The sequence below is a fragment of the Spermophilus citellus genome (genome assembly GCF_964194105.1).
Source record: "Spermophilus citellus genome assembly, chromosome: 4".
In the NCBI taxonomy this organism is placed as follows: domain Eukaryota; kingdom Metazoa; phylum Chordata; class Mammalia; order Rodentia; family Sciuridae; genus Spermophilus; species Spermophilus citellus.
In genome coordinates this window covers 17,813,977-17,839,140 of record NC_138185.1, presented here as the reverse complement: position 1 = coordinate 17,839,140, position 25,164 = coordinate 17,813,977, and the positions used below count along the sequence as shown (strand labels likewise).

The following is a 25,164-nucleotide window of genomic DNA, read 5'->3' as shown; positions in this document are numbered from 1 at the left end:
CAGCCTCTGTTGGTTTTTGCTGGCAGATTAGATGCAGTCTTTCTCTACCCAGCTCTTATGATGCCATAAAAACAGAATGAGGTTACTTATGGCAAACACACAAAACACTCCACCGGTGTACTGAACCAATGGTGCTATTCTGTGCTTACACAGGAGGCAGGATCTATCTACTGTGACAAGGTTTAAGATAAAGAATGAAACCAAGATTCTTCACTACTTCATCTAGAAGGGCTCCCTAAGTCTCAGTCAGAGATCTGTTTGTCTGTAATAATATTCACTTGATAAGTGATAGCAGAGGACCCTAAGGCTTTACTCTAACAATGCCCCATCTTTCAGCCACTTGTGCACCCATCTGTTGGTAGATGGTAGGGACCCAACATGACGAGGCTGGGTAAGCAACTTGCTCAGTCTTCACAAGGCTATAGTGCTTTCCAGCTCTTCTCACACAGCCTTTCTGGGGCTGAGGAGCTACGCTTCGCAAAGCTAAGGACCACAGATTTCTCAAAAACCTTGAGAACTTTAGTTTCTGTGTCTTATGGACTTGCTCCAACCCACGGAAGTACAGTTCCCTCAGAAGTCCCATGTGTGCAGTTATGGGGTTTAAGAAAGTGCCATCGAGCTGGGGATGTGGCTCAAGCGGTAGCGTGCTGGCCTGGCATGCGTGCGACCCGGGTTCGATCCTCAGCACCACATACCAACAAAGATGTTGTGTCTGCCGGGAACTAAAAAATAAATATTAAAAATTCTCTCTCTCCTCTCTCTAAAAAAAAAAAAAAAAAAAAAAGAAAGTGCCATTGGCAGGGCATCAGCTGGGGGCTTCAGCTGGGGGCTTCCAGGCCTGGGTCTAACCTTCCATGGCATGTTCTAACCTGGTGCTTTGTAGTTCAAAAGAGGGGTCAGGCCAGCCCCCATGAATGGACAGTCAGCAAGCCCTCAACGGGGTCGCCATGAATTAGGAACCTAGGAAAGATTGTTCATGTGCATAGGATGCATCCATAAAATGCCCAGGCAGCAAGAGACACCCAAGTGCCACTGAATTTCTCAAATACAAATTTGACTTTTAAACTTTTTTTTTTTTTAAATTCAGGATCAAGACCACAGACAATTTATTGTGTAAGACATGAGGTTAAGAATGATCAAGGAAAGTTATGGCTGCGAGTGACATGGAATTAGATGAAAAGGCTCAAGTTTGTTGAAGAGAGTTTAAATTTGGCTTTTGCTCTTTGAAACGTCAAAGTAATCATAAGAAGCACTTATGCCTTACAGAGCAAATAGTCCACAGAGTGTCAGTTTCATTTTGCCAACAGGGTCACAACAGCAGTCAAACAGAAGCCTAAACACCCGAGAGTTAACATACAGGTTTGATAAGCTACAAGAAGGGATAGCGCATGCTGTGGTGAGTTCTTACTTCAGATCCAAGTGGACCCTGGGACCTACTGGACGTTAAAGTGGAACCTGGGGAAAGCAGCTTTTCCATACAAAATAACAACAACACGAGGACAACAAAGAAAACCAGACTCTGCTGGGTGTCTATAATACTCATTTGCAGTAAGGCTTTCAAGATACAGGAATTTTTATAGCATTTGTATTTTAAGGATTTAGGGCAAATACATTTTTTTTTTCTACTTGATAAAAAGAAAATTAGTACTTAAAAGGTTCAAAAATATATTGATTGAGTGATTTCTTTTTTACATAAATAAATTATATTGATTTTTAGGATTTAACAGCTGAAAAAACCCTTTCTGCTTCCACTGGAGGCAAAACTGAACAAAATGTTAGTTAAATAGAGAGAGCAGCATTTCTAAGAAATCTGTTGCCAGCATTATAGACCATCTACACTACAAGAATGCCATTAAATAGGATTTATTCAATTATCAGATTCTTTCTTCTTATAGGATCAGTTATAGTATTTCTAGTTTATATCTCTGATTCATAAAACTGGGACTCCACTTTTTGAAAATACATCTGATTCATTTTTTTCAGTCACGATTTAACAGACTTCTTTGAGATGCTCATTTTAACATTTACATAATTTATAATCCCAAATGTATAAAAGACAATGACAAAAGCATCATAAATAAATAATGCAAACTGAAATAGTTATGTCAAACTTTTGGACCTTCTGATAAATTAGCAAAACTGTAACAGAAACAGTAAAAAACACAGTAAATTGTGACAACAAAAAGTGAAACTGGTACTAGTAACACTTGTATTATTTCCATGACCCTGTGAGCCCTGTGCCCCAGAGTGCTGAGCCGCGAGATGGGCTGGCCGAGCTGGCCACCGAGGAGCCCATGGGGGATGTGGGAGGATGGGAAGGCGAACAAAAGAGGGAAGTGCTCTTAAAAGGTTCAGTTCCTGAACAGAGAAGCTGAGGAAGGAGAGAACACTGCTGACATGCAACGGTCCTGACTAACTGATAATTTGGAATCTGGGCCCAACTGTAGGATATAACAGAGTAGAGAAATAATGGAGAGGGGAGAAATCTTTTCACAGTTGTAGCGTAACGGGTGGTACCCGTGTCCCGACAACCCTGAACCACCCTGACGACAGACCCTAGCAAGTCTACCACAGACCCTAGCAACTACCTTCTCGCAGGCTCTGAAAAGCCTTATTCTTGGTGAAGGAAACAAAACTCCATTAGGATTCTTTAAACACAGAGGCAAATTAGTGGCTACAGAGGTTCTCGGAGGCTGAAGGGAGAGCAGCCCTGTGAGGGTGAGCCCTGCCCTGCTGCTGGCGGCAATGACTTGAGCTATCTGAAGTGTTCTTGGAATCGTATTTTAACTGGGGAGAGGGACAGTATGTATACATAAAATAATGCCTAGTCAGCCAGTATTTCTTCTTGCTGCAGGTGTCTGAAAAACAATGAATGGGGAATTACTACCAGTAAGGTTTCTGTTTTTTATAAAGAAATCAATGTGTGCAATTTCAGCCATTAGTCATACACTTCGGAGTACACTACTTAGTAATCATGATAAAATAGGGACATATTTTAACTAAAAAGTACGCACCAGCACTTCCTTTTTCTGTGCTTTTTTGGTTTCCTTGTTATGTTCTTCCTATTCAACCTAGCTCATGGAAAAGAGAGCTCCTCTTTGTCTCTGTTCTTCAGCACTTCAATGGTAAATCCCTAGACAGCTTTCTTTTTCCATTTTTTTTCCTCAGATAAGTGGGAAACTTGGACAAGAAGGGGGTAGGGCGTGTCACCAAGTACTGTATTAACTACACTTGCTGGAATGAACAACTGGAGAACAGAATGAGAACTGTGCCTCCCAGACTAGGTAGACAACATTTATCTAACGAAGTGGCAAGACCCTGCAACTATTAACATCTGTTACCATAGTTTTCAGACAGGAAATTAGGTAGGTCATATTACTTATGGAAACACAGGTTCTTATGAAGGTGAAGTGAGGGAAGTAACAAACCTTTATGGGATAAGAAACTTACAAGTCACAATAATTTCTTAAATGAAAAAGTTCTAATTGGTGTCGTTGCTGGAGTCTTTAAGTCCCCCTTCCCCAGCCTGTGCCACATGTTCTCTCTCTGGGGGCAAAGGGGTACTGGACTCGGTGTAGTTCTGATCGCTGCTGGGCTCCCTTTCACACCCAGGAGCAAGCTCTGGGTTGGGGTTTGGGGTGTCCCCTTTTGTTTTCTTCTTCTTTCTCTTCTGGCTCTCTAGACCAACTATTTCAGAGTGTCTGGCCTGCTGCATGGCCGGTAAAGCCATGCCCATGCCTGGGGAGAGAAACATAGATGGGTAAACAAGTCCAGGAGACACTCCTGGGATGAGAAATGGGTTAAAAGCCACAGGACTACTAGCAGTTATTGCGGGTTCAGACTGATCAGAAAATGGACTAGGACCAGGCTTGTCTTCAGCTACCATGTCAGTTTTTACATCATGGCTGCTTGGCTTATCCTCTGCAGTCTTTTCAGTGGCTGATGGGCCACTTTTTGTTGTGCTTGAGAGAGATGCTGGAGCAGGGGACGTGCAGGTAGTTGCCATGGGTGTGTTGAGGAGTCCTCCAACACCAAACATCTGGGGTACTGCGGCCATTCCTGGCAGCATCATGGGCAGCATGCTCAGGGTGCTCTTGACCTCTTCGCCTGTAGGCATGGTGGCAAAGCCAGCTGGGAAGCCCACCAGCCCAGTGAGGGGGATACCTGGTATATTCCTCACGTTCTGCAATCCCACCAGGTCCATCCCTGCAATCAACCCGTTCATGAACAGTGGCCCCATTCCGGAGGGAGAGTCTGCCACAATGGCGGGAGCTTTCAGGAGTTCACTCCGGGGCCGTCTCCCCCTCCTGCGGGGGCCTGCATCCCGAAGAACAGGCTCAGCCAAGGTGTGATTGAATTTGTTTTCTGGAAGAAATCCCTGAAAAAGAACGAAGAAACATAAGATGCTGATAGTTAATGATGGCAGGCAGGTGGCTACTGATGGCACACAGGTGGCTGGAGATGATGACTATGCTGTACAGTGGTCTAGCTTGTCCCCATATCCATGAAAGGCTCCCAGTGGAAGAAGTGCTTCTGCCCACAGGCCCAGAGGGGTTCTCTCTCAGAGGTTGAGGGCATTTGGTAGTTTGGGAAAAAACAGGTCCCTGTCACTGCCAACACCTCCAACACTCACTGTAAGAAGGTGGCAGAGACCTGGGAGCTGGAGACCAGCAGTGAAGACAACCTGGGTCTCATGGAGACCCTTATGGATGAGACCCCTTCACCAGATGCAACATTTGCCTTCCTCATGACACAGTAAGGTTTATATTGAAGCAACAAAGCAGAATATGTAAGATGGGGTTTAGAGCCAGGAGACCTGCCAGTTCTTAAAAAAAAAAAAGGACAATGATCCCTACCTGTGTTTAACACAGTACCCGGCCTACAGGAAGCAGTGCTTGCCTGGGATGTTATTTACTTAAAAATTTTGTGTGTGCTCCATTTCCCTCTGGATCCTGAGCTTCTGGAAGGCATAACTGGAGGCAACATGAGGTGTACATGTGGGCTGGAGAAATGAAGGAACTCTGGGAGGGAATGCCACCCAAATTAGTGATGTTCTGATTTCCCTTAAGAAAGACCATCTATTTTTCTTTTCTTTGGCGGTTTATTCTTTGACTTTATTAATAAGCAAGAAGCTCTGCAGTCTGCACTTCTGCTCACAAGGACTCACAATGTCATCTGGCATTACACACCTAGACCCCTCCTGATCAGGAGGATTATGCCACATAGGATCACAGAGGAGAACAGACCACCTTAATGGTGGCAGTGAGCAGGAGGCAGCATGGTGGTGGGGAAAGCCTGAGCTGCAGCCCCACACCACCTTCATCTGAGAAGGTGCTCAGGAGCTCTGCGGGGCAGCTGGGAGCCTGCTCCGTGGAGCATATGGTTTGGCTGTGGAGAGGTAATTAGACAGACCATTGCAGTTATGACGACTCTATCTCTGAATTTGTTTAACAGATGCTATGAACAAATCCCACAGAAATAGAAAAATGTTTTCTTTCAGGACTTAGTGCCCGGAACCCCTGTGCTCCTGGAGAACTGCAGGCCTTTCTTTACTGCCCTCCATCTCTCACTGCTCTCAGTGTCACCATGTCCACGTGTGCTCACAGGACTGAAGGAAGGTGACTTCTGTTTTTCAGAAGTTTTGGTCTTTTGTCATACAGGGGAGTATAAAGAAACAGTGCCTCAGAAGGCAGCTCCCTTTCCCAGCTACATTGAAATGCAGTGGCCCTCATAGCCCAGGTGTCTCCCTCCTTCGGTCTCATCATGAAGCTGTGTTACTTTAGCACCTTCCCTTGATTCCAGCAATGGTGAGGGAGGATGTTCACAACGGCCTTGGTGGGTTTTACAACACTGAATTTGAACTGGGGACATGGGTCATCCTCAGGCTAGAATGCAGAGTTTAAAGAGCCATGCAAGGTAAGAGAGCTTACTTGGCCACCTGTGCCAGAGGAGCCAACCTCTTTCCCTCTCTCCTTTTTTTTTTTGGTACTAGGGATTGAATCCAGGGGAACTTAACCACTGAGTCACATCCCCAGCTCTTTTTATTTCGAGACAGGGCCTCACTAAGTTGCTGAGGCTGGCTTTGAACTAGCAATCCTTCTGCCTCAGCCTCCTGAACAGCTGGGATTACAGGCGTTTACCACTGTGCCAGGCTCAGCCAATCTATCTCTATGAACTGCATCTGATGCCTTTTTAGGACTCTCCTGTGTACAAACACCTTCCTTTCCTGCAAGCGGGAAGTGAGTGTGGATCTGGCAAGAAGTAGCCAAGGTTCCACCAGCCCACCACCTTCATGTCACTGAATCAGGCAGGGACTTGGCTGTCCCCCCCCCCTTTTTTTTTAAAGAGAGAGTGAAAGAGGAGGGAGAGAGAGAGAGAGAGAGAGAGAGAGAGAGAGAGAGAGAGAGAGAGAGAATTTTTTAATGTTTATTTTTTTTTTTTAGTTCTTGGCGGACACAACATCTTTGTTGGTATGTGGTGCTGAGGATCGAACCCGGGCCGCACGCATGCCAGGCGAGCGCGCTACCGCTTGAGCCACATCCCCAGCCCTTGGTTGTCCCCCTTAATGGAGCAGATAATTGGAGCAAGAAAGAAGGTGAAGGTCCCCTCCAGACACACCAGGAGGGTCAGAAAAACCCTATTATTAGGGTCTGAAGTCCTAGAAAACATGGAGAGAGAAGTCAGGAAAGATGAGGTAGTTAAGGGATGAGACCAAAAATAGTTTACCGTCTTCCTAAGGACTGACTTAATGCACTTCAATTCATAGCTCAGCATTTCCCATTGATTTCACCGATTCTCTTCTTCCAAAACTTTCAACATGTAAAATTCTTGGAAAATTTAACAGAGGGTAAGCGAAATAAGTCAACCGTGGAAGGTTAAGGGTCATATGTTTTCTCTCATACTCGGAAGTTAGAGAGGAAAAGGGAAAAGCAAAGGTGGCAGTGGATCTCCTAAAAATCAAAGGGTACGGACCAAGAGGTGGGAGGCAGAGAGGGAGGGAGAGGCAAGTGCTAGAGAGTCATATTGGGCAAACTATATTGTTACATTGTGTGCATGTACAACTGTATAATAACAGATCCCATCAATATGTACAACTGTAATGCACCAATAAAAAATGTGTGGAAGAAAACTGTTTTGCTTCAGGGCAGTTGAAGGGTTCGCTGGTGACACTGGTTTTGGGTCTCAGGGAGCTATGAGGACATGTGTGGTGAGCTCCAAAAGGAGCAACAGAGGAGATGTGTCCATTTCCCCCGGTCCCTGCAGGGAATCTAGCATGGAGTGGTGCTCAGGAAGGGGTGGTGGTAAGAGGAAGAGCACAAGGAGAAATGCCAGTTGCCACGAAAGAAGAATCTGTCATGTGTCAGGCACCCGTCCAAGGCTCCATAACATCCTCTCAATGAACCATCACATCAGCCCCTGGAGTCAGTCCTATTATTAAGGCTGCTTCTCAGAGGGCTTAGACTCATAAATGTGTAAAGTATGTATATTTGAACATTTCCAAGTCCCTAGATATAGTTATTTTTGAAGTCCTACATCGGTCCTTCAATTTCCCAAAGAATATTCAGAAAAACCAGTTCACTGTAGACAAAAAGTTTTCTGATGGCAACTTTGAGGAGAAAGCTCTTCTCTTTTAGCCTTGGTCTGGGTGTAGTGGCACACACCTTTTTAATCCTAGCGACTTGGGAGGCTGAGGCAGGAGGATCATCATGTTTGAGACCAGTCTTAGTAACTTAGCAAGGTCCTAAGCAACTTAGTGAGACCTTATCTGAAAATAAAAATAAAAAGGGCTGCAGATGTAGGTCAATGATAAAGTATCCTTGGTTTTAATCCCCAGTATTAAAAAAAAAAAAAAAAAAAGAAAGAAAGAAAGATCCTTGCTATGGCAGAGCTGGAACAAACTGCTCAGTCATGTTTGCTTTCCCTTGCCTTTCACAAAGGGGCAAGGGCTGATCTGGGCATAGCTGGTTAGGGACAGAGGAGGCCAGTGCCCACCATACTATGCCACATTCCTTCTATTCCCAACATGTCCAGCTACCTGCAATATCCTATGCGGATCGTCCTGGAGCAAGTGTCTGATTTGGCTCTGAGGTCAATCACTAGGGAGAAAGTCCTGGATGGTTCTTGTTTCTAAAGAGACAATGTTTCTAAGAGCCAGGAGTGGTAGTGCACACCTCTAATCCCAGTGACTCAGGAGGCTGGGGCAGGAGGATCATAAATTCAAAGCCAGCCTCAGCAATTTAGGGAGGCCCTAAGCAACTCTAGGAAGACCCTGTTCTCAAAATAAAAAAAAAAGGCTGGGGATGTGGCTCAGTGGTCAAGTATCCCTGGGTTCAATTCCCAGTACCAAAATAAAACAAAAACAAACAAAAAAGGAGAGGCAGTAAGATCTGTTGGATGGGGCCAGGTTAAAAGGATGATTTCCTATCAGTCTTGCACTCACCAATGCAAACCACATCGTTCTGAGCCAGCCACTCTGTCTACATCACAGAATCCTGGGCCTTGCTGGCACATGACCTCTGCCTAGGGCCCTGGTCAGGGTAAGCACAACTCCAGCTCCAGGCTTCTCTGAGGCTCTTCAGTGTGGCCCACCAACAACTAAGAGCTGGGGAATGTCTTTTCCCTTCTCCCTCACACTTGTTCCCATTATAAGTCTGCTCTTAACTCTCCACTGGGAAGGACATGATTAATCTCAGAAATCTTTTTGTTAGGAAGGAAATTAAGCCCAGGGCTTGAGGAATAATTCTTCTACCTATTTTCAAACAATCTCTTCTAAGTAAGATCTTTAACATGACAGGGCATCTAGGATGATTCAACTCATTTAAGACCAGCCTATGCCCTGCAGAACCTTTGGCCTGCCAGGTTCTTTCTGCCATTTAGTGTATGGAACATTCCTCATGAAACATCCTTTCCCTTCTCAGAAATGAGAGCTTGCTATGAAGCCATGGACTGGTCTTCATTTCCCTTTAGGCCTGGAGAGCAGCAGCAGAAGGCTCAGAGTTAGAGGGGAACTATTCAGCTATAGCACAGCAAGAGGAATGCTGGCAGAGGAAGGTGGTGCTCACCACTTCCGGTGGAGGGAGAGTCATTCCAGCCACCCAGCTGCTGCTCACCCCTAGGTAGGTGATCCTCCTAGCAACTTGGCGACCACACACAGTGGCCAAATTTGGCTTTGGCAGTTCCCCCTATGCATAATTATACCCTGGGTACAAACCTCCTTCCTCTTCCTGGAAGAAGGCAGAGAGAGCAAAGAGAAAGAAAGTATAGTATTCAAGCTACAATGAAGGCAAGGCTGCTTTCCTAGGTGATAGCATAAACTTTCCAGCCCCCAAACGTCCTCTTCAAACATTTGGCAGCATCTATTCCAACTCTAAGATTCTTGGGTGAAGTAAGACAAGAGTGGCGACCAAAGCTTCCTGGCTCTTCCCAGGAAGGTGGGTAAGTTCATCCAACAAACACTAAGTAGGGCCTACAACAAATGTGATGTGTGGTTCTTCCTTTTAAAATTCTAAAAACAAACCAAACCAGACCAGAACAGAAGCTGGCTCTAAAACACATTTTTTGGAATAAGTGAAAAAATCTGAGTACAGATATCAGATCTTATTAATATTCATGTTTGATAATGGCAATAATTATATAGGAAAATGTTCTTAGGAGATACATGCCAAAGTGTTTAGAAGCAATGTCATATCTGCAATTTACTGCCATATGTCTCAGAAAAAAACAAAGTATTTATACATAAAATATATACACATACACAACTGACATAAAAACTGCATTAACTATGAGTGTATATACACACAGTTAATGAACATCCACTAGGTACTGGGCACTGGCCTTCCATGCAGCTTGTGTTATGCCAAGTCTGTGGACCTCATCCAGCCACACAGCAGGAAAGGGTATATGAGCTCAGGGGAAGGAAGGCATTCCTTATAGGAGTTTAATGTACTTCTAGAAAAAGAAACAGGGTTTCTGTTATGGCCTCACCATTTGTGTCCTCCCCAAATTCATATGTTGAAATCCTGTCCTCAAAGGTGAGGGCAGGTGAGGGCTCTGGGGTAGATCACAGGGGACAAGCCTATGTTCATGGGTTTAGTGCCCTTTTAAGAAACCTTACAAGAGTACTCCATGTAAGAACATAGCAAGAAGATGTCTACCTGTGAGAACTGGGCCCTCTTCAGACACTAATCTGCAGCCATCTTGACTTTAGACTTCCTAGCCTTCAGAACTTTGAGAAATTTCTGTTGTTTATAAGCCTTTTATTACAGTAGCCTGAACAGACTAAGTTTTAATGGGAAAAAGGAGTGTAACCTGCCCTGGACAGCTTGGATACCAGAAGGAGCTGTGGGAGACACATGACCCACCTGGAGCCAAGAGGAGCATGTGGCCCTGACTCTGCTGGGAAGGCTGAGCAGAACTGAGACCAGGTGGACAAGTGCTTCCCATTCCTGTCTTATTGCAGAGAAATGGCCTCTAAGGCAAGGAATGTGCTTGCTTAACAAAGGAGAGAAAAGCATCTCTGGAAAGAGGCTGGCTTGCAAGAACAGTTTAGAAATGGGTTTCCCGAGCTAGGCATGGTGGTGCACTCCTGTAATCCAGTGACTCAGGAGGCTGAGGCAGATGGATCAAATGTTCAGAGTCAGTCTCAGCAACTTCACAAGGCCCTAAGCAATTCAAAGAGACCCTGTCTCAAAATAAAAAATAAAAAGGGCTGGGGATGTGGCTCAGTGGTTAAATTCCCCTGGGTTCAATCCCTAGTCCACAAAACAAAATGAATAAAAAGAAATGGGCTTCCTGGGAAGGGTGCCTACAGAGAGGGATGAACACTAATTTCTAGGGAACATGAAGTAAACCACTAGACATGCAGATAGTAATGAGGAAGCCAAAAGGGAAACCACATTGCTTTTATAACATGTGTGTAAACTAAAAGCTCAGGGACTACAACAAGGCAAGGACTAGAGGTCTTCACCTGATGACTTCACTGAGACACTTGCTGTGTGCTAAAACACAAAGGGAAGGGTGAGGAAAGACAGATGGGAAAGAACAGAAGTTGGATCAGTTTGTATAGCACAGCAGCCTAAGAAAAGGCTGATAAAGACTTTAAGAATAAAGAGAGGGCAAAGGGTGGCTTTTACAATGTATTAAATTTGGGGGACTGAGCCCAGGTCTTCCTCCCAGTGTCTGTGGTAGAGTATGCAAATGAATGAGAATAGTTGTCTGTAGAGCTGCTGGGAGAGTGACAAAATGAGTGACAAGTTCTTTGGAACATTAAATAACAACTCCTTCTGCACAAGGAGGAAATGATTAGGATGGGTGGTCTTTTGCAACTAAAATAAGAAATCGCACTCAGGAATTCTACCAAGAAGGGAACCATCCTCAGGGAAGCTGCAGCTGGCAGAGTGCTGGAGAGAGTGTTCAGGAGAGTCTGAGTTCAAGGAACAACACATGTGCCCCTGGGGATTGAAGCTCCTGTTTGGGCAGGAAGTGCTTTGAGGAGGTTAAAAGCTCAATGATGTGCAACTTGTCCATGCTCAACATGATTTCGACTGAAATGTTACCACTGCCCCCTAGAGGTTATGATTTTTCTATTCCAAATTTGTACTCATCTGTAAACTAATTAACTCTGATTCCATATACTCTAAGTATTCCGTAGATGTCCTTGAAGTCCCTTCCAGTCTCATGACTCTGTAATAGGAAAGGGCAGGGCTTGGAACCAGTTGTTTTTCACTGCCAGTGGGGATGCACTAGGAGGAAATATCTTAAATGGTAATCAAAAATGTAGATAAAAAATTTAAAATTTCTGGAAAGAGACTGCTGTAGAGGGGTTAAAGTTTCTTTTCTCTCCTAACACTACAAATAGGAAAAAAAAAGTTGTTTTGGGAATGATTCAACAGTTGTTTAAGTGGTAAAGGTTAAAAGCAAATGACCATGGGGAGAGTCACACTGCTACTCAAAAATGCCCTGGACACCTCTTAGCATTGTTCATCAACTCTCTGTGCTGGCCTCTTGTCCTCTAGAAAAATATCGCCCAGCTACCCACTTCCAGCTGGGGATTTGTCTCAAGTATACAAAGCAGGGATTAACCAGGACATTCTCCTTACCCCCTGAAACCAATGACCCTCTTCCTACCCTCAGTCCTGGCTCCTTAGGGACAGCAGGAACCCTCTCTTCTCCACTCAGAGAGCTGATGTCTAATTTTCCAGGTTCTTTACAGCGTGGCCTCCTCTGCTTCGGTTTGTCCGAAAAATTCTAGGAGGCAAACGAGACCAATATTAAAAAACACTGTGCAACAGTGAGGGTAGTGCTTTTCAGTTGGTTTTGGTATTTTCCCATTGATGGCCCTCTGCTTAGGACCCCACCACAGCCCTCACTGAGGCTTTCTCTCCTTGAAGGACCAGCAATCCTGCAGCAAGCTGAAAGCAGGCTGTGTGAGCCCTGGGCCCTCTAGAGTACAGCACCTGAGCTGACCACTAGCTTCCCAGGGCAATGCTGAATCCCTAACTTTGGGATATGTCCCTGTCCACTGGTACTTGCCTGCTGCCTTTGTCTACCTTTGGAGATTGTACACCTGTGGTTTGTTATTTTTTTCCTGTGTGCTCTCTATTTGTTTTATTAGTCTTCTAGATGTACCAGGAAAAAGACAGTAGTGGGGTAGATGAGCAAGTAAGAAAAGAGAAACCGAGACAAATTATCAGTGCTCAGGAGTCTTCCTAAAGATTCCTAATCAGGACTTGGAGTACAAGTAGCAAAATGACCAAAGAAAGCTCCCAAAGCAGCAAATGACCAAAGAAAGCTCCCAAAGCAGCAAATGTAAACTAAGAATAGACACCCTCCACACACCCAATATAAGTTGCATTAATTTGGAAAATTTTCATTAAGTGGCAGAATTTATACAACCTAAAGACTTATCTGTAAGCTTATGTTATTATGTGGCTGTTTTGGGGGCACGGGAGGCTGAACTTTGGCAAGTTCTGTCCTGTTAAGATTTTGCATGTTGACTTCTTGGCACAGTATTCTGACATGGGCCTTAATTTCTTTACTAGAGGATTTTGCCAAAATTTATACATAAAAACAGAAAACAAACTTTTTTCTCCTCAATAGCACGTGTTTGTCAAAACTGGCCTCAAGTCATCAGGAAGTTAACAGCAGTCTTAGGTAGCACCAGCAAACACTTACTGCCCCAAAGCCAGGCATGTCTAAAGAGTAGTCAGCCTGCTGCCGCAGCCAGTCAAGCAGACTCTTGCTGGGAACAGCTTTCTCAGCCTGGCTGTTGGTGGTTGCTGCAGGCTCGGGGGCAGAGGTAACAGGTCCGGGGCCTTCAGAGTGTGTGGTGCTTAGGGTGGCCTGCGCTGGGTCTTCATGGACTTCCTGAAGGAAAAAAATGAGCATGTGTAGTTGATTTTGACAAATGAAAATTAATTCCTAAAATTTAAACACACAAGGTATTCTTCAAACCTCACCGTCTATTTCTACCACCTACTTTCATGGCTGGGTGCTTGCATTAGAATCCCGCACACACTCCTGACCACTGCTCTCACACATGATGGGTACTCTTTCCACCTGAATTTCCTTCTTCCCGTTTGATTACTTGGCAAACTTTAAGTCCATCCTGATAGCTCTGATTTGTCTACTTCTTTGTCACCTCCACTGACTGTCCTAGGCAATATTGGCTGTTCCAGCTCCTGACTTTTATAGCACTTTGTTTACGGCTCTCTACCTAACAGAAAACGCCACACTGAAATTTGCTCACATATTTCCCCCCTATAGTTTGAATGTCTGTCTTATTCATTTCTGTATTACCAATGCCTATAATAGGGATCTACTAAAAAATATAGTATCAGTGCTAAATAGGGGGCTGCATTAATAAATTTAAAAAATACTCTGAGGCCAAGGAAAAAAATGTTAAAAATTCTTTTTTTTTATTAGTCATTCCACCAGAATTCTGAGTATTACAGAGAAATCATGGCTTTGTACTTGTAAAAAAGGTAACCTCTTGCCAGGCAAGGTGGTGCATGCCTGTAATCCTTGCTACTCAGGAGGCTGAGGCAGGAGGATTTCAAGTTTGAGGATAGCTTCAGCAACTCAGAGAGACCCTGTCTCAAAATAAAAAATAAAAAAGGTCTGGGAATGTAGTTCAGTGGCAGGGAACCCCTGGGTTTGAACTCCAGTATTGCAAACAAAACAAAACAAAATGTAACAAATGTAACCTCTTAAAATTAGCTTGCAGAACTAGGCAGGGGAAGAAGGGCTTGCCACTTCAGCTTTCCAAAATTATATAGAAAGTCTAAGGGGAAGACATACCCTAAATAACTTTAGCCTAGAAGTAAAGCTTTCAGGATCTAAAATACAAGGCCCCTGGTTTGGTTTCCTGTTCTGCCATTTTGTAGCTGGATAATTTTGGGCAAATTATTTAATGCTTTTAAGTTTTAGTTTCTTTATCTATAAAACATCTATCTCCACAGTATTGTTAAAGATCAAACAGGACCATGAAAAACCCTGACATAGTGCCTAGCCCATAGTAGGTACTCAATAAGTACTGGCCATTGTTTTCTCTTTTAAAATTAGACAACCTGAAATATGATTCTAATGTGTTTACATGTAATGTGTTCAAAATCCAATATTAAGCATTAAGCGAAGTCTAAAGGAGATTTCTCTTGGCCAGTACACAGTTTCTGACTTCTCGTTGCTCACAATGATCTTCTTTGAGTTTAGAATATTAGTGTGATCTTAGTGAATCCTCTCACAGCAAACCCTCTAGGTAGTTTTACAGAGGAGCAAAGCGAGGCTCAGCAGTGTGCCTGATGTCACCTGATGTCAAGCCAGGCCTAACATACAGCCAGTTTTGACTCCTGTTCCTGCTGTACAGGAGGAGGCCCTCACTACACTGAGGAAATGCTGAAAGGTCAACCCTGCTGTCTTGCTTTGCTCTCTCAACTGTCAGAGGCTCTTCTGAAACAGTGGAGGATCTGGGTTTCTTCTATCTGAAGTAACAAGACTTCCTGGCTCAGTTTCCCAGGCCACACATGAATGAAGAGCCATTAATGGATTAGCATCTATTTCTACAAAAGGTAGACTACATCTTATAACAACAGCGATTAAGTAGGACAACTGAAAGAGTGATGAGAGATCCATAAACCAAAATACTTGGTTTCTGAGGAAGGTTTGCTTCCTTGTTCAGAAAGGTCAATGTTTTACTAAATTGACCTACCAAGATTCCTGCCTGAAGTGTTTGCTCCTTCAAAAAGATTAGGTCCATCCCTCCTTCTGCATGTTTCCGTCTCCCTCTTCGCCTCCTTGTGGCAGCATCATCTCTTCTGAGGCTTCCGTTGATGATCTGTCCAGTCACTGGGTGAATCAGGCCAGCTTGTAGAATTCCAGACAAGTCCATACCAAGGGCTCCTTGAAGTGAACCGATAGCTCCAATCTTAGGGGTGCTGGCACTCACTGGAAAAGGGGATGTGGCTCCTGGGGACCCCTCTGATGAGCAGGAGAGATCTATAGCTGACTCCCCATGCCAGCCATTGAGGATGATGGAGGGGTGCCCGTGGGTTGCAGAGAACTGGTCTAGGCTCCGAGCCTTAGCATCCCTGTCCACCTCAAACTCATAGGGACGTCTGTGCTTTTGTTCATCTTTTGTGAATACTGGAGCTAAGAAGCTCTCCTGTAAACACACACATGGCAAAAGAGGTTTGAATGTCACTTTTGTGGCTGAACATCAGCTCCTCTTCCCGATCTGATTTTTAGGCTTATTTCCAGACAGCTTCTATAAGTTCTCTCAACTCAAGTCTCCTCACACTTTAGTACCAAAACATCTGGATTGCTTATTAAAATGCAGATTCTATTTCAATAGGCCAGAGGTTGAGCCTGAGAGTCTGCATTCTGAAAAGGTTTCCAGAGGCTGCCACCACGGCTGGTCCCTGCACTACACTTAACAGCCACAAGATTATAACAGAGGATTCTCAGCCTCAGCTCAACATCAGAATTATTTGGGAAGTAAAAAAAAAACTCAAAAAACAAAACAACAACAAAAAACCAAACAACTCCACCCTAATATCCAGATCATATTTTAGACCAATGAAATCAGAATCAGTAGCTTTCAAAGTCCACAGCAAATTCCAATGTGCAACGGAGAGTGAGAACCAGTGTACTCACAACCTCCCTCAAATAGAACCCATTACCTGTGCACTCCTGCCTTGATTTCCTAATTTCTATTGGTTCCTATTGCTCTCAGAATTGTCCAAGGGTTGAACACACCCATCTCTTCATGCTTCCTTCTCTTTACATGTTTACAAGTTATCAAATCACCCTTGCCACCTTTGTTCCTTTCTTTGTACCCATTCTGCCTCTAACCTACAATTCAGAACTATTGTATCAGTTCCCCACCAAGGCCCCCAGCTGAGGCACTCCTCTTTCCTACCAGCACACCCCCTTGCTAACCTGCAGACACCAGTCAAGCTGCAAAACCCTGCTTTCAGTACATATTCCTTTGCTCCAAAACTTTTAACAGCTCTCCACAGCCCATGGGTTAAAGTCCAAATACCTCAATTAACAATTCCTCCGTTTCTAAAGGCTCTGACAAAAACCCACCATCCATTCAGTAAACATTTGTTGAATGAAAGACTCAACTGAAAATGGAATGGGGCCACCATTCTGTGTTTTGTGGTCCATGTTCTCCTTATGGCCTCACCTTCTGGATCTGGGCTGCCAATGCTGCACCATTGCTGAAACTGTGTTCTGCCACCTCTGCCTCTGAGAGGCTATTTCGAGAACCAGCACTGCTAGTTACGACAGGGGTGGGCAGTGTGCCCGAGGGCTCATACTGCTGGCTGGAGGGCCACTTCCCCTTTAACACCACATGGCAGATGTTATCCAGGCGGTTAATTATCACACGATCCTGGGATAAAAAGATAACAGCTTTGAGAAATAAGCACAAAGTCTCTTGAGATCAGGGGTCAGGTTTTCCTACCAGAAGGAGCTGGTTAGAAAAGAACACTCAAAAGTACTCATACTTTATAAGCCTTAAGTTTCATAGTCCAATCAAGATTAAATAGTACTATAAACATGAGGATAATTTGGCACTTTTTTAGTCAAGGGCATATATCTTCAGTGTTTAAATGTTATATAATTAATACTTTTTAAAAGATACTGAACATTTACCTTGCGTTCATTTCATGGAAATACTTTAAAAAATTTGAAACACAGGAATCAAAGCTGATAATGCTTTGAGTGGAGAATGAAAGCTCTGATAGATACCTTTGGCCACTCTGAGAAGGAATAAAGAGTTTTTTCCTGTAGGAGCTGAGCAATGGTAGGAGCTCGGGTCTCCTGGGGGTCTTCCCCAAGGTCCCCTGTGATGCCTGATGCCGAGCTCTTGCTTTCTTCTTCAGAGTATTTCCCTGGGTAGTCTGGACAAGGAGATTTAAAAAAAAAACCTAATTAGGGGCTTGGGAGATAATAGTGATCTAAGTGATTAGGTCATCCATATTTGTCTTTTCATTTCTTTTCTTTCTTTTTTTTTTTTTTGTGGTGCCGGGGATTGAACCCAGGGCCTTGTGTATGCGAGGCAAACACTTTACCAACTGAGTTATATCCCCAGCCCTTGTCTTTTCATTTTTTAAATCAGCTTATTCTGTGGTAACTTATTATTTCTTGATATACATATTTTTAGTTGTAGATAGACACAAAACCTTTGTTTTATTTATTTATTTTTATGTGGTGCTGAGGATCGAACCCAGTGCCTTATGTGTCCTAGGTAAGCACTCTACCACCGAGCTACAACCCCATACTTGTGCTAACTTATCTTAAACTGAATATTAATTACTACATCTTCTATTTCTAAGAGAACCAAGTTAGTGAAACCATAAAGGCAAATCCTGCTTCAGGACCAGTACATGCTGCATACCAAGAGTGTACCCACATGGACAATGAAAGAAGAGAGAAGGGAAATTTCTCTGAGTAACAGGAGATGAGTGGCTGCATTTCTCATTGGTATCACGGACAAGAGAAAAAACATTTGAAGGGACAGTCTATGAAGTATAAAATGTAACACAGCAAGGGGGTGATATTAATGAGGAATGATGAAGATTCATGACACAACACAGGTAAAGGAGACCAGATTCATGTCAAAAACAATGTAAAGAAATCTGGAACATTTCAATTACTTCATTGATGCAAGGGGATGGTGTGTGTGTGGGGGGGATGCAGCTCCTTCCTTTCAAGCTTAAGTAATGATGAAAGTTAATTATCAATGTGAAATGGGTTTTCAAAGATCCACTTACCAATAATGACAGGGAAGAACAGATAGCAGCGAAATGCCCAGGGCTGAAAAGCTGTGGTCATTTTTTCTTGGTGAAATGACAAGGAATGTCTGTCTACCTTTAAAAGTGTGGTGACTTCACTTCTGGCTGCAAGTCTCCTAGGGAACTGCAGAGAACTTTACTATCAACAGCCTTGCTAGGCTTGGTGGATTTCAGAGTAAGCAAGCCACACTAGTGAGGACCCTCAGGGTTCTTAAGAGTCTCATGGGAAAGTAGTAAAAATAAAGTAATGACTGAAATTACAGACTGTGATAAGTTCTATAAAGTGAAGAAAATAAGGTACTATGACAGAGACTAAGAGGGAAGGATCTCCCTATGTAGACTGGTAGAGACAGAACACCCAGAGAGGTGAGGAGGCAGTGAAGGAAGGTTATTTTGAACATGCCAAGGAACAAAAAAGACAATGGAGGCTGGGGGGGGGGGGAATAAAAATCATCTAAATTGTCCTGAGTCCCACAAGTCTTGAGAGAAAAATTGAATTTGATTATGTACTTGATGGAAGCACCATTGAGGTTTTAAGCAGAGGAGCCATGAAAACTGGGGGCTGGCCCTGTCAAGTACACCGGTAGAGTTACTGCTTCTTTAGGAATGCTGATTTCTAGTCTCCAGAGCAGGGCTAACCTTTCTCCACCATGTATCCCACACCTCCCGTGTGTGGAAGATCCCCTCCAAGGTCTGCAAAAGTACTTTCAGCAGCACTGGTGCAGGAGACCCCACCCATACATGTGCGTGATGCTTATCCAGTATCATAACGTGTATGAGGTTCATGGTTCTTCTACCCTGACTTAGGTGACACCAAAGAAGAAGGGAAAGAGGAACTTTTCTTGTCTAAATCACATTTGCCCTGTGCTCATTTGATGGTCTGGGTTTCCAAACACTGATTATTTGGTGATTTTTTTTCCATAGTAGGGTTCAAAAAGTAATGTGGATTTTATAACTGGAAACCTGGAGGCCTGGGGCAAGGAAAAAGCCTGGGGTATGGTCCTTACTAGCTTCTGGCTTGGTGGGGCCATGAAGCCATCAGGCTGTTTTCAGTTCAGTTCAGTCCTCAACCTAACTAGCTTGTGACTTTTGATTTGGCTTCTCTCCTAAGACAGATGTGGACCACAGTGACCAAAACCAAAGAGAGGAGTGTAAAAACAAAAAGAAGCTAGGTAACTCAAAGAAGATTAACCACTCTACTCTCTTCCCTTCTTTAATATAAAACGACTGTCCCAGGAAACAGAAGCTGTGCCTGTCTCACTCCCTGAGTGCTACAACCAGCACCAGGCAGACATCAGCAGGGTTGGTTTTTATAATAGTAAGAACAAATGAACACTTTCTCTTTGTTCATCCTAATATGCCCTCTTGGATCTGATGAAACAAAAACAGCAAATAAGAATCATTTGCTGCTGTTGCTCCTCAGGATCCCTACCATTATATGTTTATATTCATGTAAAGCATAAGGAATCTCAGTCACATTTATTTTTTTCTTAACATTTTGAAATTCCTTCTCACTTGAAACTTCATCTAAGATTTCTCTATTTAAAAAGGTCAGACTTATTTGTTTGGTTACTTTATTTATTTTTATTTTGCTGTTACAAAAAGACCCTCAAGAAAAATGCACTGATATTACACTGAGTTCTGACAATGACATGAATAAATGCTACTTTCCATCACTTCAGTAAAGGTGAACATTATTTGTATTTTTGAAGTTCTTGTAAATTAACGGCTCTTATATTAGCTGCGGTCTCTGAGGTCCCAAAGCTGTTCTTCTTTAACCAACCTGAAGCACCTGATCTAGTGTAAGAACCAACCACTTCTCCTTAGCACTGGACTTTGCATCTATTGCATAAAAGCACACAAGCCCCTGCCCAGATCACATGGCTGCTATTATGATCTACAATTAACCTCAATTTTCTGGGATGATCACAGTTGCTACTCTGTTTCAGACCGAGACCTATGACCTTTGGTTTCAAGCACATGGTGTTGTAAAACATTCAGTGGCCCTATCATGTAGCCCCTTCCTGTCATGTAAGGACTGGTTTATCCAAAATACTACAAAATTTTACATACTATACCTTGACTATGGCAGGTCCCATCTTGATCATAATCATCTTTATTCTCAAAATCCATGTCTTCGGACTTGGGCTCACTCCCTTCGGGAGTATATATGGAGAAACTTTTTTTCCCCTCCGCACTTTCTTTCCAAGGTTCTTTTAAAAGCTCATGTTTCACTTTAAACGGCTCTGATGGAAGAGCAGTGGGCTCACCTTCCACTGCAGTATTACTGGCTTTGCTTCTGTATAGGTCTGGGTTGTAAGCCTTGGGTTTCTCCACTTCAAATTCATCACTCCCAAGGCCATGTGCCCACCTCTCCATGTGTTTGCAGTGGCACTGACAGGCTGCTGGAGGAAAGGACCTTTGTGGTCCAGGAGTCTGGCTTACTATCTCCAGGCTTCCTTTCTTGGCTTCTTCCAGAGGGAAGCCTCGGCTCTTTTCCCTTGGGATATTTGCAGCAGGCTCAGTGAGACGTAAAACCTCTGACCTTTCTCTTGTGTCTGTTGCCACTACTAAGGTTTCTTCCTCATTTTCCTCTTCTTCTTCATCTTCATCACTCTGGTTCTGATTCAGAATCAATTTACTTTCTAAACTTTTGTTTTCTAATAAATCAATTAATTGTTGATCGGATGAGAGGTTTCTTTTGGAGTCACAGACAGTAAGACTGCACATATCTACAAGCCCACTTCCATTTCCTGCATCTAAGACAGGGGAAGCTAAGCATTTGGCTTCTAGCTGCCCCATGCTTTCAGGTCTCTGCCCTGTTTCACTGCAGCAGGGATCCCCTTCCTTTGAAATCGATATCAACAAATGTTTTCCACTTTTAATGTTCATTTGAGCTACTCCTTCTTCTAAGCTACTCATAAGAGAGGAACCTGAAGTTATTGCTGTCTCATGGCCACCAGGCTGGCAGCTCCCATCTCTGCTTGCCGAGATGGCAATGGCATCTTTTCTAGAGTCCATATTGGTATTTGGGCTCTCCTGAAAAGAGCCTGCCTCTCGGCTGAGCACCTTCTTACCATACATCATATTATCTAAGGACTCAGGCAGCAGACTTTCATCATGGTTGATGGAAATGACATCTTGAACTTTAGAAATAAAGTTTTCACAAGTCATATCAGATAAGTTGCCTCCAGGCAGAACAAGATGATCATCTCTGTTTTCTATTTTCACCAGATTCTCGGGTTCACTTTCAAGTGACTCTGAAGTCCTACTCATTTGAGTATAGGTAAGAGATTCATATAGTTTAGAGTTGGCCTGGTAAAGGCAACAGAGACTTCCTGGTGGCTGGGTATCAGTTCTTTTATGCTGGGCATAGTTTCTATAGGCATCCAGGAAGGACAGCTGGGGGTCATTCATGATGTAATAGTCAGTGCGGTTGAGCCCGTGTTTGGCAGTGCCGATGAGCAGGTCTCGATCATGTTTCCCACACTCCCACCAGACTGGGAGGTATAGGCTGGGCCTACAGAGCTGAAGGCGCTCGTGCAGCTGAGGACACCTGAGCACCTGCTCACGGATCTTCCGTAACAGTTCAATGCGATACAGAGTCCTTGCAGCCCGTTCCTCTGTGATTGGTTCAACATAGACGGTGGCATCAGGGGGACCTGAAGAGGAAGGGAAATGCAGAGCCTATTACTTAAAGGTGATTTTAGATACTCCCTTCCCGCTGAGCCTCTGCATCTTTAGGAAACTAAAAAAGAATGGACAAGGACAGATCTTGAAGGTGAAAGAAAACATCAGTTCTGTACTTAATAGTTGCCATTTAATTGACATACGCCATCTACCCTCTACACTAGGTACTTCTGCCGTGTTATCTAGTTCTCACAAAAATCCTATGATATGTCAGTATCATTCCTGTTTAAGGATGATGAAATAAGCTACATTGCTTAAGGCAGCAGAACCAGAATTCAAATCCAGATCTTGGAGTATGACTCCAAGTTCTTTCCAAAATATCCAGCTCCTTGGTCTGAATGAAAACACTTTAACCATGCCACATGTTGGGCAAAGGCAGGATGTCTATGCACACTGTCAACAGCTGGGAATCCATGCTGGATAGGTTCAATAATGACAGCCACTTATTTTCTATAAGTCAATACATAAGAAAACATTTAAAGTTATTAAGATTTAATTAAAAGAAGTTCTAAAGTTCAGAGTAGGATAAATCTTAATGTTACTTAAAAAAAAAAAAAAACACCCATTCTTTAGTAAAAGTAGTTAACGGGTAGTCTCTCAATATTTCTGTGAGGTTTTAATCTGAGTTTTAACTTTCATCAGTTACTTCATTTGGAGAGAGGTAAACTATTTTACTGGGGGGGGGGGTGGATCCAATTAAAAATTCATGAATTTCTAAGAACTTACTTGTCTTTACCTGAATTCTTCAGGGAGACTACACTTGCATAGTTACATTTAAAGTAACCCTGCAGTTTGAACACACGAGCATGTTCTTTCCCCATCTCATCTGAAAACGTTATGACAAAAAGTTTTCTCACCACCATCTTTCCATGTGGGCAGACGACAGACATTTCGGCACATAGCCACAAAACTATAAAAATAGTGTTCCAAGTTCTCATCTGACTTCTTGTCCAAACGGGAAATGATGCGGAACTGGGTCCAATCGAAGGTTTTCTTTTCTTGATCATAAACCACTCCAAAGGAAGATACTGTTCTGTAGAAATCTGCTTGTTCTCTTCTAGTCCACCTTGAGATTTAATCAGAGGGGAAAAAAAATTGAACTGTTTTTCCCCCCTCCAAAAAGGCCAAACTACTTATTGAGCACATACTATAAAAGCCTATGAAATCAAGAAAGCAGGTGGACTGGTTTGTCCATTTTTATTTAAGTTAAATTGGGGTTGAGAGGTTTATAATAACAGATTATCAAAGAAGGAACCACTTTTAAATCTTCAGCTCTTCCTTCTGGTATTTACCTCCCTATTTCAAAGTCATGTGTGTAGACTTTGCTATCTCAAGTCCTTAATTTTAGGAATTAGAATCTAATTAACTTCCACTTGTAGGAGATTAAATATTAAAAATATTATATAGGCTTAAATATCTTGTCTTCTCTTCTCCCCATGACCACATAGAATCAGAGAATTCTGTAGGGATCCTCCAAGACCATTAAGTTTGACCTCTCCATCTTATAATTGACAACTAGGGTGGAGAAGGGAAGTGCTACCTCAGTGCAGCCCCACTCCCCACAGCTCTCCTAGTGTAGGCTGCCCATGTCAATCATCTCTGGGGTACAAGGATCCTCATCTAATGGAATGACGCTACTGGCTTAGGGACTAGGGTAATGACATGCTACTACTTCTTTATGAGGAGGGCATGGTGCTTTCCACCGTAGCTAGGAACAGGATGGGGAGTGTGGGGCCAGTAGAAGAGTGAGGAACAGGGATGAAGTGTTCTGATTCTTCTCTCGCAGCTATGGCAGGTGGGAGAAATATTTTGCCTGAATTAACAAGTTTCATAAAGTCAGGAGTTCAGAAAAATAATTGGATTTTCTGTGGTGCCCTTTACTTCACTGGATGCTTCATCAAGGGGACAGAGATGTAAAGACTCAAAGAATTGTAGTTTAGCCTACTCTGGCCTTGTGTACTGTAGTCTTTTTTTGGTGTGTGTGTGGTACTGGGGATTGAATGTAGGGGTCCTCTACTACAGTCCTTTTTAGTTTATTTTGAGACAGGGTCTGGATAAGTTTCCAGGCTGTCTTTGCACTTGGGATCCTCCTGGCTCAGCCTCCCAAGTTGCTGGGATTACAAGGTATGTGCCACCATGCCTGGTGTTACTGATACAGCTTTTTCTTTCTTTCTTTCTTTTTTTTTTTTAAGCTTAATTTTCAGATGAATAAGTAATTACCAGCAATTTATTCTTTCCTGTTGGGCTTGCATTTTATGGTACTTATTGCTCTCTAAGGCTTGATAAAGACTTGTAGATATATTAGACAGCTTCAATACACACTTTTCCCTTGGTTGCCAGAACTACTACAGGATTTGAAATGGTTTGATTAAACTACATCCCTAGAGACTGTGGCCTAACTCAGGGAAGAGTGGCAAGCTGGAAAGTCACAAAAATCTGGGAATTGTTAAAAAAGGGTGTCCCAGATCTCCTCAGACTCCTCAAAAACCATGATAACACCATTAATGTTAAGGTTTTTTAAAATGAATTTTGATGTCACAAGAGAACACAAAAACACTTGCCCTCCAGCTCTTAGATTTACCTTCTGTCACCCTTACCCAGTGAACAGTTCTGTATGCCCTCTTGCCCTTACTTTTCTTTACCTCTTCTGGGCTTCCTTGTTGATGAGGTCCATTTCTGAGGTTCTCCTGAACATTTCCTCCTGAACCCAGTATCCTTGGTTACCTGGTCCCAGGATTTCAGGTCGGCAGAGCTCCTTGCGGTTGCAGCGCTGGTACACAGTGACCAGACGCCGGAGACGAGCTGTGAGAGCAGATGGAACTGGCCAGGGCGATTTGTCTGGGTCGGAGCCATCCTGGGCTTCAAACATCAGTGAGGATATTAGTATTTATAAACAGAGCTAAAACAAGTGTGATTGTTTTGTTATAAAAATAAAAATAAAGCTGACTTAATAAAAATAAATAAAATAAATAAAAATAAAGGAACTTAATCAAAGTAACTGCTATTTTAACAATCAGCCCAGGAGCTAGGTGGAGGGGGAAGGACTGCAATCTTGCTTTAGAAACAGCCTTAGGTTGTGGCTGGTGTTATCTCTCAAATACACATGTCCCTTTCTGTGGGGGCAGAATTTGAGGACCTTGAACTACAGCATAGGAATGAGTCAACTCTGTCCCCTTCT

The 25,164-nt window shown here is 43.3% G+C and overlaps 1 protein-coding gene across 9 annotated transcripts in view; it reads right to left on the bottom strand.

The window, feature by feature from the left end:
* Positions 1-1,112: 1,112 nt before the first annotated feature.
* CHD6 (chromodomain helicase DNA binding protein 6) overlaps positions 1,113-25,164 on the bottom strand; it is a 211,092-nt gene continuing 187,040 nt past the window's right edge. For 8 of the 9 annotated variants that reach the window (XM_081289958.1, XM_081289959.1, XM_081289964.1 and 5 more), the window contains 9 exons: positions 24,629-24,845; positions 22,844-23,052; positions 20,375-21,958; positions 17,251-17,402; positions 16,685-16,891; positions 15,206-15,658; positions 13,174-13,365; positions 12,127-12,246; positions 1,114-4,378 (listed from right to left, as the gene is read on the bottom strand). In XM_081289958.1, coding sequence (XP_081146084.1) covers positions 3,482-4,378; positions 12,127-12,246; positions 13,174-13,365; positions 15,206-15,658; positions 16,685-16,891; positions 17,251-17,402; positions 20,375-21,958; positions 22,844-23,052; positions 24,629-24,845 — 4,031 coding nt within the window. In that variant the 3' untranslated portion in view covers positions 1,114-3,481. Of the gene's footprint in view, positions 4,379-12,126; positions 12,247-13,173; positions 13,366-15,205; positions 15,659-16,684; positions 16,892-17,250; positions 17,403-20,374; positions 21,959-22,843; positions 23,053-24,628; positions 24,846-25,164 lie in introns of all 9 variants that reach the window. The other variant, XM_081289966.1, reaches the window with a different exon arrangement.